Raw genomic sequence first — 12,360 nt, 5'->3', positions numbered from 1 at the left:
TCAAGGCAGACACTCTGTGTTAAATATCACTTTTTCAGAATGGAAAAGAGGTTATTTTGGTTGGTTATTGTTTCCTAAGCACTGGGGGGAAAAAAAGATCCTCGTTTCCTTCGGTTTCTATTTTCTTCAGGTACAGTATTCCACATTTGTTTAGTGACCTCCAGAAAGCATTGTGTTGCTATGATTTCATCATATAATGGAGGAAACCAGTAAAATACAATAAAAGTGTGCGATACAATTAAGGTGAAAACACAGCAGTGAAGAGAATCTTACCTTAGCTGCCTTGTATATCGTATGGATTGCCCCTTGGTAGTTTAAGAAGCTATTTTAACACTGACCTTCCTTCTATTGTTTGATTCAAGACACTCACTTTCATGAAACTGGCTATTTATGGGACCTGGCGATCATTCTTGAACTGGTGCCAGATTTTTTGTGCAAAGCTAAACCTTGACAGGGAGCATTTTATTGTTCGACTGACTTGGCATAATGCAAGGGTGGAGAGCTTTAAATGTTCAGAAGTGACAGGAGAAGAAGGGTAATTGTTAGGAGGCTTTTTCCAAAAGTATTTGCAACAACAATATTGATGGAAAAGAAAGGATAATTTAACACTAGGATTAAAATAAAAGCAACAAAGGCTTTAAGTGATGAAAAGCACAGTTCCTTAGCATGGAGGACAGGGTAGATTCCTCACAAAACTGTTTCGTCAAGGTCTAAAGCCAAAACAGTCCCAATCTTGGCAGAGTCAAGCATCTATTTCCTAAGGCATCTCTATTCTTTCTTAGTATCAGCCATCCTGGCACTAATAGAAAACTGACACCCAGTCTCCAAACTCTCAGGTTTATATATTTTTCATCTGTAGCCGTTCAGTGTCTCAAACTGTATCAAGGCATCTTTCAAGATGCTGTGTGCTTGGGTTTAAGCTGTTATTTAAGACCAAGTATTTCAACTTGTAAGTACCCGAGTCCAGCATTTATTTTGGCCGTTAATCAAGTGAACAAATATTAAGTAAAACATTGTTCACAACAACATTAACAACCTGTAAAACTTTAAAATGGATTTTTTTTTAACCTTATCTCTGTGGAGATTATCGCAGCTTCTTTTCAGCTTTTTTCAATTTGTGGAAGCCTAAACGTTTTCCAGGAGGAGGAGCATGTGCTGGTGGACACTTTTCACATGCAGGTTGCAGCATGTGTGACTTGGCCTTTTAATTGTTCTTCATGAAACCCACAATCTGTCCTGCAGAGTCCAGGGTCTGTGGACCATGTTCCAAAAGCCATTTTCTCTTCAGAGAAATTGTTCTCTTTCAGGAGAGCGTTTTTGTGTGTTCTTCAGTAACCTCAGTGACTTTGAGAGGATTACTTTTATCACTAATCCCTCAGTCAGGAAAGGGTAGAGATTCAGTTTGCAAACGTCTCTGAATTTATACCCATTCTTACATGTTTCCCAAATTGAGCTTTTTCTTCTTGAAAATGAGTAAGTAGAGGTTCTTTGCCCGCTTTTCCTGTTGAAAGGGAGATGGATGTTGCTCCATTTCTGATTGGAACCCTAAGCGATGGAATCCCCATTTTCCAGGGATATTTCACACTGCTGAATTTTACTATATTTCTAATGCTTTGCTGTGAAAAGAGTTACAGGTCAAAGCTTGAACATAAAACGCTTCAGCATCCTGCAAAGTTGTACATAAATGTCTATTCTTGAAATCCAGAAAACCGAGGGTCAGTGTTGTTTTATGAGAAGAAAAACTGAACAACCTGAGCTCAGTGTTTTTGAGGGAGACTGATTCAAGGGCTTCAGCTTCCATTTGGTGAAGACATAATTCAGGTGAAGCAGCAATAGATTTATTAGAACTTCTGCTCATTAAAGAATCGGAGAGAAAAACAGACGCTTTCAACATACAAGTGACCTACGCTTTAAATTCCAGGCCTGATAGTTGTATCTCCTTGCAGCATTGTTCCTTTCAGGTCAGAAACTCAAGAGCATGGTATAAAAAAAGTTTGTAATAGCACCATGCCATCCTTCTGATCTCTTTAGCTTCCGTTTAACTCATTCTTTCAGAATATCTTTGTCAGAGGTGATGTGTGAGGATGGATTAAAGTGGCTTCGTTGTGAAGCCTTAGCAGGGGAAAGTGCTTCATGTCCAGTTTTTGGTGGAGGGAAAAGAGCAGATATTAAAACACAAGCTTTTCTTTCCTAGGCAAGACAAAGCTTAGGTGCTTAAAACAACCTCAGATGCTTTTTTAAAGCTTATATCACTAATAGCTGCGAAGCAGAAAATGAGAAATACTGTAAGTGGCTGCAGTTGATCCTTCTGTTGCATAGCACAGCTATGGAACAATAATGAATGTTCAGGTCTTTACACGTGCCTACCTATGACCGTAGTAATCCTCTTCTGATCTGTGCTATTTAATATATTGAGTCTTTTTTTCACTTTCAGTAACTTTTAATTATAATTTGTCCTGTTTCTTCCTTTTCTAGGATTCAAACAGCGTGGTTGCTGCTCTCTTCATAGACATCAAAAGTTCCTTCCTTGCTCATCTACCAGTTGAATTCCATACCCAAGACAACTTTTTGATGATTGCACTTTTCCCCAAAACAAAGATTTATAAAGCTTTTTATTCACAGGTAAAGTAAAAAAATATTGAGTTGGGTGGAGGGAAAACCATGCGATTATTCTTTGTATTTCAGATGAGAGGCAAGGGTCAGTTTGTTGATGTCTGTCTTAACTAATTAAATTTGGAAAGGTGAAGGGGTTTATTCCTCACGTTAGTTGAGCCACTAAAGCCTGTCACCTTATAAATATAGGAAAGGTTAAAGTTTGAGGTTGGTCTTGCATCAGTCTTCACAAGCGAAACCTTTTCCTATATCTTAGTGAATAAACATAATTTAGAAAAAATAAGAGGCAGTTAGTGCTGAGGGAGCAACAAGTTCGGAAATACATTGAAAATCTCCTCCATTAAGCTGGATGGGATGGGCACTGAGAGACGTGGTGGATGTGATGTTGAGGCTGCTTATCATTTATATAAAATCAGGGTGTTGCAGTGGGAAGGACTGTTACGGACAGCTTTTTCGGTGGTGGCAGATAATGTAATAAGGGGTAGTGACTGTAGATCGCAGCTTTGAAGACTCAGACTGAATGTCAGTAGGAGGTTGGTGCAGTGACAGGAACAGCTCACCCAGGCAGTGAATCCCCACCTTTGAAGATTTTGAAAACTTGGCTGGACGGCGTGATGGCTGAGCTGATCTGTGCTGCCAGCAATAGCCCTGCTTGGAGCGGGAGGTGGGCCTGGAGCCCTCCAGAGCCTCTTTTCCAATCAGAAACTGATTCTCTCTGTAACTGATGACATCGATCTTGCAGACTTGAGATTGTCACAAACTGCCCTGCCACGCAGACCTTCCCAGGAGCACAGAATCACAGAACAGTTTGGGTTGGAAGGGCCCTCCCCAGCTCCCCCAGTGCCCCCCCTGCCATGAGCAGGGACATCTGCACCAGCTCAGGTTGCTCAGAGCCCCGTACAGCCTGGCCTGGGATGTCTCCAGGGATGGTTCAGCCACCACCTCTCTGGCCAACCTGGGCCAGGCTCTCACCACCCTCAGGGCCGACAATTCCTTCCTCATGTCCAGCCTGACTGCTCCTGATCTTAGAAACTTGCATGTGTGAGAAACTTTATGTATGCGTTACTATTGATTGTTTCTTAAGCTTAATGTTCACCATGTGCTCTTATTTTGTCTTCTGAAGCCAGTGGGTGCTCTAAAATCTTGTTTTCTCGTTGTTGCATTTTAAATGTAGCACTGTTGTCTAATTGGCTACAGCGGCTGTATGTCGTGGCAGAGGTTCTATTGTGTTTTTTTGTGGTTAGACGCATTTGAATTGTGATCCTTAGGGAAGTTATGTTAAAATCTTTAAGTATGCCATATGGCCTTGTATATTCTGTAAGTAGATTGGCTTCATGCATTACAATGCAGAGGCTTTTAATAAGCCAAACTTTATAACAATGGCACTTTTGAGGAAATGAGCTTGGAGATTTTAGGACTTGACAAGTGTTTTAGTAATCGATCATGACACTGGACTGGAAAAGACCACCTAGCTCAGTGAGTACAGTCCCCACTGGTAGTATTAACGCTACCATAAAATTTCTCCTCCTTTTATCTTAAGTGTTTAGATTCCTCCCACTGTTCCACTATGTGAATGGTTGGGAATGTTTTGGTTGGTTGGGTTTGAGCTTTCAGCCTATTTTATTAGGTCTACTTTTCTATCTGTTTTTTAACCCTTTTCCCGTTTTTCCCTTTTTCCCGTTTTTCCTTTACCAGCAGACATCCTTGAGGTTTTCAGAAATTTTCGACCTATTCTTTCTGGCTTATTTGGCCTGATCAAATAAAACCAGATCCTTTTAAATCCATACTTAAAAAAACCTCGCTTTTCCTCTGATCATCATAATACTTTTCTTTTGATGTAATTTTTGGCTGCAGATATCCAGGCTGTGTGTAGTATCTGAGGTGAGGGTACTTGTTGCTTGGACAGAGACAATAATAGTTCTCTCTTTTGAAAATGTTCAGTGCTACCCTTGGTTTGCCTTTACTTTTCACTGCTGCCTTAATAGACTGCGCTCATTTTTTAAGAAACTCCTTCAAGTCCCTTCTCTGCTTCCCACTGATGATCCAGTTCACTCTAGACGTGTTTGTGCGCTCATTCTTGCTTCCATTTGTACCTTCGTCCGATTTTTCTTTCTGTTTCTTCAGTTCTTACAGTTAGATCTCTCTTTCTATGAAGCATCTCAATGCCGCGTAGAGTGTCTCCCAACTTAATTCCCCAAAATGCTGTTGATTCACTTCAGTCTATGCCAAATTCATTGCAAAGGGTGTCACAGGGACGTTCCCTGAGCTTCTCTGGTGAATGTCCCCAGCCTTCTGCTGCTTTTCTTTGGTGCTCTTTAGACTTTTCCTCCTTTTTGCCAAACAGCTTTGTACTGAGTTGCAGTTCCTGCACTTTCACAGTTGCTCATCTGGCGCCACACCAGGTACTTTCCTCAAGTTCAAGTAGATGCGACGTGTCTTTTGTCTTGAAGATGTTATCTCACGAACAAAAAAGATTCATAAGATCGTGTGCACCTGATTGTGTAAGCCATGGAAATGTATTATTGTATTTTGTTAGCATTTACCATCAAGTATGTATTATTTCCTCAATTTTCTAAAATTCTCCGTGCCGTTAAAGTCTCACAGGCATAGTAATCATTCCACAGACCTATAGTTGCAAAGATTCACAAAATATTGGTACTGGTTTTACTCTTCTACAGTCATATGACATGATACCTCGCTCACTGGACCTAAGCTTTAATTATTCCAACGCTCCTTGAAATAGGGAATGGCAATTGCCTGTTCCTCCAGATCCCAGTGTATTAAATTCCGCATAACGGAGATTTTTGCAAGACTTTGAGCACACGGAGCTGGAATCTGGTTTGCAGATCCTGCCAAGACAGGACAGTGCTGTTCGCATCTTCAATTTAATTGATAGTGCAGGAAAATTTGCTTTGACTTTGGATTTATCTGGTTTTCTTCACCTTCTCTAACGCCATAGCAGCTCTTTATTTTAAAATGTTCATTCAGTTATACAAAAAGGACTGATTAATTTCCTTTGAGTTCTGTCTCAGTCTGACCTGTGTTATCACTTTATCCCCAGCCCTTTGACTTATTAAAATACAATTTTCTCTTGACCAGTCCTTCTTTCCATCCCTTGTAGGCATTTCCCTTAGTCTCTTATACGTGTTTTGAAGTGGTTATTTGTTTAGTCGCGTGGATCCTTCTACGCCAGCAATATTATCTTTGTTAATATCAAAAGTTTATTTTATTTTGATGGTTTTTATCTCGGTACCCTTGTGTTTGGGATGCCGATTCGTTAATGGAAAGCAGTCTTTCCCTAGTTGTTTTGTCTTGCAGCAAGTTATTGTGAAAAACGACAATGGCTGTTGCTTTTCCTTATTAAAAGAAGGGAAATACCGAACACTCAAATGACTCTGTGATTCATCTGAATCTGATTTCTAGGTTCGGAGTACCATTCATATTAATGGGACTTGGCTGGAGCAGCAGGATTTGAGCCAAAACGCTGTTCCCTGGAGAAACCAAGGGCTCCCTTCTCTGTTGCAAAGGAACAGGGTTTTCTTAAATTTCTGGAAATGATTGCTGCAATCTTACCTCATGAAAACCACAATGCGACTTAAAGGAGACTTAGATTAATTCAGTTCCTGCTGTACTGCAAATGGATTATAAATATCTATCATATGCTGTAAATAAATGGTAGATGTGAACGTTACTGTTGTTTTGGGGGGGGAAATTATTTTCCTAGGACTTTTTTCCCAGCTATGAAGATGGAGGAAAACGAGACCATTTCAGTCAAGTTATTTCTTAGACCAATTCCAGACTAGCCAAAGAGAAGCTTAGAAAATCTGATCTGTGGAGTCTTCTTCCATATTTTGGATTCTTGCAACAAAACCAGTATTGTGCAGTACTTAATGGCTAGTTAAAATGCCTTTTTTTTTTTGATGAACAAAATTCCTAGATAGATTCAAAATGAATTTTGCAAAATAATGACACTTATGCATAGGTCTGGTTTGTTGCAGGTTTTCTCTTTGTGGCAAAACCAGACAAACTCAGGATTATCTTTAAAGGTTGTTCAGGAAGAATTCCTGTCTGTGGAACGAAAGAGACTGTAAGTTTGTGCTGCTTCCTCCAGTGCAATTATACATTGATCATGTGCTACAATCAGAAAACTGCTGTCACTCATTGAAGAGTTTGATAATGATGCAAAAATGAATTGCTGCATTCTTAGTGTGACATTCACTTTATTTTTTTTTTTTTTTACTAGATACTGCGTAGCCAACTGGTTTAAAGAAAATAAATTTCTAGGTCTCTTTTTTAACTAATCAATTAATTAATTTGCTTGTTTTAGGCATTCCGTTGTTCAGAAGCTATTTAATGCCTCGTCCCTTCCTTCTGGGGAAAGATACAGGGAGCTGAAACTCTCTGCTGCCCTTCCAGAATTAGAGAGGTGAGAAATTATTTTTGTTTGCAAGGGATCCTTTTTGTCAGCAGTAATGCAAAAATATTTCGGTGTATGTAATACTCGTCTAAAAATTGCCTATTTAATAACTGTGTTCACACTCGGTATTTTTATTCTGAGATTATTTCCTCTCTAGGAAGCTTCTGTTTGGCCTTTCAATCATCTCATTTTCGTAATTTCCCAACTGTGAAGTCTTTTGGTCTTGATTATAAGAAAATAAAACTTTTCTTTTTGGAAAGGTTTGTGCGACATTTTGCTGTCAGCAGCGTCAGTCACGAGCCGGTCATGAGAGCACATCTTCCGACTGTATTGCAACTGTCAGAAATCATTCCCGAGAGCAAAGCACAAAGCGATAAGGTAAGGAAGCAACTCCACGATAGTTCCTATCCCTAAGATAGGGCATTTAGCAAATATTTCATCTGTCATTAGTTCTGTTGCATGTAATGCAGTAAGTACTGATGGATGTTTAACTGTGTTCTCTGCCTCCTTCTCCAGTGCCACCAGTTCACACTGAACTGGCTTCAAGTCTGTTTTCCAGGTTAAATTGTTCTGATTATATTACCTGATATTTTTTTTTCATTTAAACAATCTTTAGAAGTGCTAATGGCCTTTCAGGCTGATAAAAGAGGCAAAAAATGAGGCGCAGATCATCAAGTGAACGGTTTTCTCTAATGTCCAGAGAGAGTGAGCCCTAAAGCAGGAGCTTGTTTCTATGAATTGCCGAATAATTTAACTGAATTGTTCTCTGGAACATAAAAGTCCTTTAAATAGCATAGAGGCAGCACATGATATTTAACATTTGCTGATATTATCTGTAGAACACTCAGTTCTCTATAGGGCCGATAACAATTGTCAAACCGAAGGAGTGCTTTAAATAGCATTTTCAAAAAAAATTTCTTTGTAGCTTTCCAGCATTTGAAATCTGCTGCAAGCAAGAAAGTCATAGCAGCAGGAATATAGTCCTTCTCTTTGAATAATGCAATATGGTGGCGGCCTTATTTCCTGGGCTCTAGTTCAGAGGCCATACTGATGCTTAAATTAAATATTAATTAATAATACCTTACTAATGTCTTAAAATAACATTTTAAGGTCAGTGTGTCTTTGTGTATGTTAAAAAAAAAATCTATCAGTAACATTCATACCAAATTCTATCATTTCATGTGAACTTAGTATCTCTGGGGTTTTTTTTCTGGGTTACTTCTGTTATCCCGAATATTCATTTTCTGTGAGCATCCTAAAGTGATTTTGAGGGTAGGATACAAACAGTCTGCAGATGGCTGCCTGCAAATGTAATAGAAACAGAGCGCTTTGTGCAGAAAAGCTGGTGATAAGTTACAGCTTTTCTTGTGCAGTTTCTTACCAATCCTACCCAAAATGCAACTTCGCAATAAAATTTGTGTGTAACGTGCTCGTTTCAGTAGGAGAAACGTTGAGTTGCTCTTTGTGTGTGATGTACACCATCACTTTTTGAACCATTTTGCTCAAATACTGTTCCGTGTATTTGAATATACACTTGTCATAGGAAGCATAACCTATTTGGTGTCTCTTCCAGTGTTTTTCCTGACATTTGCGTTAATACTTCCACTTTCATGTCAAGGTTTTGATGATACTGTTTGCTGTATTTGTTAATTATCCTTCCGCTGTATTTAAGGTATGAAAACCAAGAGAAAACTCATCTTTCTAAAATGATGTGTATCTGTGTAATTGCATAAACACAATTACAGTTCCACACTGTCTGTGCTTAAGTGTCATTTAATTTTGAGTTTAGACTTAAAATTTTATCAAGACAGAGAACCTGATGCGTGTGCAATTGTTGTAGCTCATTTCTAGTCCTCAAGTCGCCCCCGTTCTTATCTGTTCCCTGTTTTTTAGGTGGTTATCACCGTTATAACTGGTCTTCCCGGATGCCGCTGCAGCGATCTGTGTGGTTTTCTTGTCACTTTTAACAAGGAGCATGGAAGGTATATTTATATATATTTATAAGAATAAAATCAGAAATTCTATTCTATGATTCGATGATTCTATGAAGTATTACGAGCAACCTTAAGTAGTTCTCCACAGCAGACTAGAGTATATTATTCCTGTTCCATTACTTCAGGTATCTCATTTAACTGTGTTATGCCCGATAGATTTGCCCATAGATTTTAGACATTTAGACAAGAAGAATAGCCCAGGAGATTTCTTTGTCGTTACTCCATATTAAGAATATCACAGGTATCGCTGTAGATCTCTGATGTGTGTCTGGAACGATCGCTGATGCTACAAACAGTTAAAAATAATCTTAAAAGAGCCAAATGAATCCTGTGTTAAGCAAGTATGGAATTTATCAGAAATGGGGAAGATATTCCGTTTGTTGACTTGTGATAGTGAGTCTAAAATGTATTTTTCTTGGAGAAAAGACTGTACTGATAGTCCTTCCTACAACATTGTTTTTAATTTGACCTGGTTTCTATTCTAAGATAGCAGGAGATACATTCAGGACTTCTATTGCATGGCAATAAGATAAATCTACTGTAGGAATTTGCCATCTCTGTGTTGATTTAGTGTGTGGAAAATCAAAAAATAAATTCTTGTCCTTTTAAATCTTACAGCCAAACACCTTAGCATTTAATCTTTGTAATGTTCTGCGATGGTTTTTTGGTATTACTCTTGACTCAGTGTCTTGATATTAGCAAGTTAATGCAGAACAGTTTTGTGGTTCTGTTTTTAGGGCAAAGATGTAAGATGACTTCTGAATGTTCTGTAATAATACATTTAATCGTGTTTTCCTGCAAATATCATTGGTATTTTATTTTTGCAGTGAAACATTTTCATGACCTGAGTCTTTTGAATTGGATTAATATGATTTTTTTTTTTGTACTTCATTGCTGACAAAGATCAGAATTACTCTAATGATGTACTGCTTTGAAGAAGCTTTTGAACATTTTTTTATTTAAAAACAACAACAAAAAAAACCCCACAAAACCTTTTGGCAACCACGCGAAGAATGTGCTTGTGCTAGAGATAATAGAAAACCAAGGAAATTCCTCTTCCCCATGTGGTATGAGAGCTGGGGAATCTCAGGGGTTGCCAAATTGATTTTTTGGTCGTTGGTTCAAACTAGAAAGAAAACAGAAATATGATGTCATAGAACACTAACTTCTTGTTTCCTGTTGCTTAGGTGGATAGTTTATCGGCAAACTCTGGACAGTCCGGAGTGTTTCAGCGCAGCCCATTTCCAGCGTTACCTCTCCAGTGTCCTGGAGGCTCAGCACAACCTCAGTGTCCGTCAGTCCAGCTACGCTAAAAAGAACAAGCGTCTCTTGGTGGTCTTGCAAGGGTACGTGTTTGGAACGGTTTGAACTGTCACATAAAATAAGGAATTTTCTGTTCCCTTCCCATTTCCAGAGTGTGTTTAAACTTTCCCATCACTCTGTAGCAGTCATGAAGTGTGATGCTCTGTGAATTCTGTTTTACATATGTATCAAACTCAGCTTTTCTGCAACCTGTTAATCTTATTGCTTGCCACTCCATTGAAACAATGGTGTCCAAAATCAGCCTTCAGTGAAAAGAAGCTACATTTGGTTCGTCTTCCCTATTTAGGAGCCTGACTGTGATTTTTGGCTTCTCAAGACTAGTTTTCTTGCCCTTTGCAGCTGCATTTTAGACTCCTGTTAAATGGCACTTTATTTATTGGTGCAGCTGTGTGTGGTTTGTTTTATTCCCCCTCTGGGTAGGTCCTAGATAAAGATATTTGTCCTTCAAAGGCTGGAGAGATGTCTTCACGCTGGTTTTCTGTCTTTAAAGACCAGTGTCATACTGGTGGTCTGTCTTGAAAGATGTAGATTTAGATGGGAGCAACAGAGCAGAGACAGTTTGAGATTGTGTTGCAAGTTGCACTCTCAAGCTGCAGATTAATATTACGGAATATTACCTGCTATAGCATGATTCTATTTATTAGTGTTATTAATTAGTGTTTTATTATTTATTATTATTATTTTTATTATTATTATCTTAACATATAGAGGGAGCGTAGCGTGTGTTAGTCTTTTAGCACACAAATGAGTTATTCTTCCTTTTTCCCAACAGACGTGTGTTTTGCTGATAACAAAACAAAAAAACCCCATGGAATAAATGCACAATCTTTTGCAGAATGTGGAAAAGCACGTTAGCCGAGTTCTCACCCTACCTTTCATGTATTATTTTCTTTGAAAGTTTGCTAAAAGGTTGAATTTGTTTTGATGAAAACTGTGGGTGGAGTAGTTCCCTATTTCTTTCAGAGGAAGATCTATTGTCTTTAAGGCGTTAGATAACTGAGCGCCTTTTGGTAAATTTTGAGTTGGCTCAGAATATAAATTAATTTTAGAAAGTGTGATATGGTGTGACATAAAGACTGTAATCACTAAGGACATATATATGGAGCTTAGCATGTTCATTATGACCCATTCTGATAGTGCTAAAAAGCATAGTTTTTTCTTTGTTAGATTATTTTTTTTTCTTAACGTTAGTAGGAGTGGTTCAAAGTCAAGTGACATGCAAAGTGATATTCTGGTAGCAGCACTGTCTTCGGGAATGACCAATTTTAGGTTTTCCTTTCTTTCTGGGTAGTTGAGTGTTGATGTAGATGGCTTTAAAGTAGCTGGAGTTCTCCGAATAATCCATTAATTTGATAACTGACAGTACAGTTTTGAGAGAAGATTGTAACTCCCTGAGAAATAACGATGTGGAGTAAAAACTCAGGTTCACCCAAACTTTGCTACCACACAGAAGTGTAATCGAGCAGTGTCTGGGTACCGATAAATAATGAAAGTGTTAATTATAGAAGCATGTTTAAATTGGAATGCTGATAAGCAACAAGTGTTGCTTTTTAATTTTTTTTTTTTTACTTAGTGCTTAATATGCTTTGGGAGTAGGCATAACATGTTTTTATTACATTATGCTTTGTGTGCATCCTGAAAGCCAGACTTTTCAGTTGCTCCTTGCAAAGTTCATGCTACTTTTCTCCGTAGTTGTCAATAATTTTTCTAATGTTACAGTCAGCTAAATTTGCCTGGGTTTGCCAAGTCTTGAACTGCTTTATTAGTATTTTGGTAGGCTTTTTTAGAAATCTAACATTCTACAAGCAATTGGCTTCTCACTAGATGTTGAAATGCATCATTCTGTTTCTCTGAAACCATATTTCATTTTGTTTTCTTACAGGTATACTGATGTTATTGATGTTGTACAGGCTCTGCAAACTCATCCTGACCCAGATGTGAAGTCTTCTTTCATCATTGGAGCAGTTAATACTTGTGTAGAGCCACTGAGTTGCTACATGGAACACAGGTATA

At 38.4% G+C, this 12,360-nt stretch overlaps 1 protein-coding gene across 1 annotated transcript in view; it reads left to right on the top strand.

Annotated features, from left to right (window-relative positions):
- Positions 1-12,360, top strand: part of DNAAF9 (dynein axonemal assembly factor 9) — a 78,150-nt gene that overhangs the window by 46,081 nt on the left and 19,709 nt on the right. The window contains exons 22-28 of the mRNA XM_065633533.1: positions 2,476-2,622; positions 6,612-6,700; positions 6,941-7,039; positions 7,291-7,408; positions 8,924-9,012; positions 10,212-10,370; positions 12,230-12,355. Coding sequence (XP_065489605.1) covers positions 2,476-2,622; positions 6,612-6,700; positions 6,941-7,039; positions 7,291-7,408; positions 8,924-9,012; positions 10,212-10,370; positions 12,230-12,355 — 827 coding nt within the window. The remainder of the gene's footprint in view (positions 1-2,475; positions 2,623-6,611; positions 6,701-6,940; positions 7,040-7,290; positions 7,409-8,923; positions 9,013-10,211; positions 10,371-12,229; positions 12,356-12,360) is intronic.

The sequence above is a fragment of the Caloenas nicobarica genome, chromosome 4 (genome assembly GCF_036013445.1).
Source record: "Caloenas nicobarica isolate bCalNic1 chromosome 4, bCalNic1.hap1, whole genome shotgun sequence".
Taxonomy (NCBI): Eukaryota; Metazoa; Chordata; class Aves; order Columbiformes; family Columbidae; genus Caloenas; species Caloenas nicobarica.
Note: the sequence above shows the minus strand (reverse complement) of the source record. Positions and strands in the feature narration are given on the sequence as shown.